This window comes from Ricinus communis, chromosome 10, assembly GCF_019578655.1.
Source record: "Ricinus communis isolate WT05 ecotype wild-type chromosome 10, ASM1957865v1, whole genome shotgun sequence".
Classification (NCBI taxonomy): domain Eukaryota; kingdom Viridiplantae; phylum Streptophyta; class Magnoliopsida; order Malpighiales; family Euphorbiaceae; genus Ricinus; species Ricinus communis.
Genome location: NC_063265.1, coordinates 3,899,878 through 3,903,374, shown reverse-complemented (window position 1 = coordinate 3,903,374; position 3,497 = coordinate 3,899,878). Strand labels below are relative to the sequence as shown.

Sequence of the window (3,497 nt, the reverse complement as noted above, 5' to 3'; positions counted from 1 at the left end):
TCGCAAGCAAACTAAAATCTTGAAATAAAAATGGCCAGAGCAGGAAGCTTCAGGCAATAATAATATCATGTCTGTAATTCATCATTGTCAAAAAAGTAGTAGCGAATAAAGGATACTTGGCTTTGAACGACCTCTAACTTCAAAGCCCAAAAATCAACCCGAAATCCGATAAAAAGGACAATTTAAATTTAAAAACCTAACATAAATGAAGAAACCCAAGAAAAACAGTTTAGTCCACTTCCTCAATCTTAGGACCAGCACCACTGCCGCCTGCAGGAGCATCTTCATCCATTCCTGCGCCCATTTCACCGCCAGCACCCTGATACATCTTGGCAATGATTGGGTTGCAAATGCTCTCCAACTCCTTCATCTTGTCTTCAAACTCATCAGCCTCAGCAAGTTGGTTGCTATCCAGCCACTGGATGGCAGACTCAATGGCGTCTTCAATCTTCTTCTTATCAGCTGGAGAAAGCTTGGCACCAATTTTCTCATCCTTCACTGTGTTCCTCATGTTGTATGCATAATTCTCCAATGCATTCTTAGCCTCAACCTTCTTCTTGTGCTCTTCATCTTCTGACTTGTACTTCTCTGCCTCCTGAACCATCTTCTCAATCTCCTCCTTGGAGAGTCTTCCCTTGTCATTGGTAATGGTGATCTTGTTCTTTTGGCCAGTAGTCTTGTCCTCCGCAGACACATTCAAGATACCGTTAGCATCAATATCAAAGCACACTGTGATCTGAGGAACTCCCCTAGGAGCAGGAGGGATGCCAGAGAGCTCAAATTTACCAAGCAAATTGTTATCCCTGGTCCTTGTTCTTTCACCTTCGTACACCTGGATCAAAACACCGGGCTGGTTGTCGGAGTAGGTAGAGAAAACCTGCTCCTTCTTGGTTGGAATGGTGGTGTTTCTAGGAATCAACACAGTCATGACACCACCAGCAGTTTCCAGACCAAGAGAGAGAGGAGTGACATCCAAAAGAAGAAGGTCTTGCACCTTCTCGTTACCCTCCCCACTCAAGATGGCAGCCTGGACTGCAGCACCATAAGCAACAGCCTCATCAGGGTTAATGCTCTTGCAAAGCTCCTTGCCATTAAAGAAGTCCTGCAGAAGCTGCTGAACCTTGGGAATTCTGGTAGAACCACCAACAAGCACAACATCATGTACAGTGCTCTTGTCCATCTTGGCATCTCTCAAACATTTCTCAACAGGCTCCATACATTTTCTGAACAAGTCCATGTTAAGTTCCTCAAACCTAGCACGAGTAATGGTGGAGTAGAAGTCAATGCCCTCATACAAGGAGTCAATTTCAATAGTGGTCTGAGCAGTTGATGAGAGAGTTCTCTTTGCCCTTTCACAGGAAGTCCTCAACCTCCTAAGTGCCCTTGGGTTTCCACTGATGTCCTTTTTGTTCTTTCTCTTGAACTCTTGAACAAAGTGGTTCACCATTCTATTATCAAAATCTTCACCACCAAGATGAGTATCTCCAGCTGTAGCTTTAACCTCAAAGATACCCTCTTCAATGGTAAGAAGAGAAACATCAAAAGTACCACCACCAAGATCAAAAATCAAGACATTCTTCTCACCAACACTGGTAGCCTTCTTGTCAAGACCATAAGCAATGGCAGCAGCAGTGGGTTCATTGATGATACGCATCACATTAAGACCAGCAATAACCCCAGCATCTTTAGTAGCTTGACGCTGGGAGTCATTGAAGTAAGCAGGGACAGTAACAACAGCATTCTTGACAGTAGAACCAAGGTAAGCTTCTGCAATCTCACGCATTTTAATGAGGACCATGGAAGAGATCTCTTCTGCTGCAAATTGCTTGTCCTCGCCCTTGTAAGAAACAATAATCATTGGCTTGTCACCAGGTCCAGGAATGACCTTGAAAGGCCACAATTTGATGTCACTCTGTACGGAGGCATCAGTGAATCTCCTTCCAATCAACCGCTTTGCATCTGTAATTCAAAATTTTAATTAAGCAACTACAAAGACAGTATATAACTAAGAGAATAAGAGATCTCCAATGAGTAACAACCACTTACAGCACATTAACAATTTAAACAACAGGGCTTTTTTCAAAACAAAATTTGCTTTATTTTATAGTCCATAGTTTATATTTTTATCATAGTAAATAAAAAATACAAATATAAATCCTTTAGATGTTAATTATATTTAAATTCTGCAACACTTCTGACCTGAAGTATATGCTACCTTATTTCACTTGCACCAAAATTACATAAATACTAAGCACAAACTATAACCTTTAGTTTGAGATCATAATATGGTTAGATAGGGGTTGAAAATTTGAAGCATATAAAGTTCAATAACACATCTCAAACTTCTCAAAACAATTTCTTTCAAGAGAATTTACAGGCAAACACACATTAGCTTATCAAATTTGTCACCTAAAATTAGATCCTCTAAGATCTGAGCCTTGCAGGTTAAGATATACCAATCTAATACCAAAGAAGATCAAAATCAAGCAAAGCTAGCATAGAAATACACGTCTAAGCATTATTACATGCACCAGATCTAACAAAGCTAACAGCCTAGATCTAATTAACCAACACAGATCTATAACTTAAAACAAAGAAGCCTGAGCATCTTACCAAAAACGGTGTTGACTGGGTTCATGGCGACCTGGTTCTTAGCAGCATCACCAATCAAACGCTCTGTATCTGTGAATGCAACGTAAGACGGGGTCGTTCTGTTCCCCTGATCATTAGCAATAATCTCAACACGATCATGTTGCCACACACCAACGCATGAGTATGTGGTTCCTAGATCGATACCGATAGCTGGTCCCTCTCCTTTACCTGCCATAGTATTTTTTTTCTTCTTATCTTCTTCTTTTCGACGAGCTTAAACAGAGGTGAGATACCAGAAGAAGAAGAGAGGAAATGTGTCAGGTTAGGGTTTCAAGTGGCGCAGCTTGGTTTTCAAGTGCGACTTTTATAGTGTTAGGGTTTTGGTTCGAGAATGTTCGAAATTTTTTGAGCTTTGGTAGCCGTTGGATATGTTTGAATTTTAACTTACGGTTTCAGATTGCTTCCGTGTTTTACTCGGAAAGATCGTCTACATCGCTGTATACGTTTAGTTTCCCGTGTGACATTGGACCCCACTTTATTCGATTTGTTCATAGCCTTTGGATTTAAATTGATTTTAAATATGAAAGGTTTAATTATGCTTAGCGTGTTGTGATGGAGAAGAATTTTGTGGCCTGCCCTGCGGTCGCACAGTAACAATTATGGTGTGGTCGGTCACCATCGGGGAAGATTCATCGAAATGTCTGATGTACGTGGAGGACTTTTTCTTTGCTTGTTGGGTGGCAGTTGGCTATAGTATAGCCGACGCGGACGCCACAATACTGCATGTGCCATAATAATGCTACAATAACACGGCCAGCCCATCCTTTTTAACTGGCCCATTAGGCTATTCCAATTCACGCCCTGTTACACAGTAATCCATGTGTACGGTCCTTTTACCCCCTCTT

General features: G+C 41.2%; 1 protein-coding gene across 1 annotated transcript; it reads right to left on the bottom strand.

Moving 5' to 3' along the window:
- LOC8279580 (heat shock cognate 70 kDa protein 2) lies at positions 1 to 2,948 on the bottom strand. Its single transcript, XM_002527690.4, has 2 exons — positions 2,614 to 2,948; positions 1 to 1,959 (listed from the first exon to the last, which is right to left on the bottom strand). The coding sequence occupies exons 1-2, from the start codon at positions 2,825 to 2,827 to the stop codon at positions 230 to 232; spliced, it is 1,944 nt and encodes a 647-aa protein (XP_002527736.1). The 5' UTR covers positions 2,828 to 2,948; the 3' UTR covers positions 1 to 229.
- Between the last annotated feature and the right edge of the window lie 549 nt (positions 2,949 to 3,497).

Coding starts and splice junctions, on each gene's coding strand:
- LOC8279580 (XM_002527690.4), bottom strand. CDS start 2,827: ATGGCAGGTAAAGGAGAGGGACCAGCTATCGGTATCGATCTAGGAACC. Junction 1,960..2,613: donor CCCAGTCAACACCGTTTTTG/GTAAGATGCTCA, acceptor TTTGAATTACAG/ATGCAAAGCGGTTGATTGGA.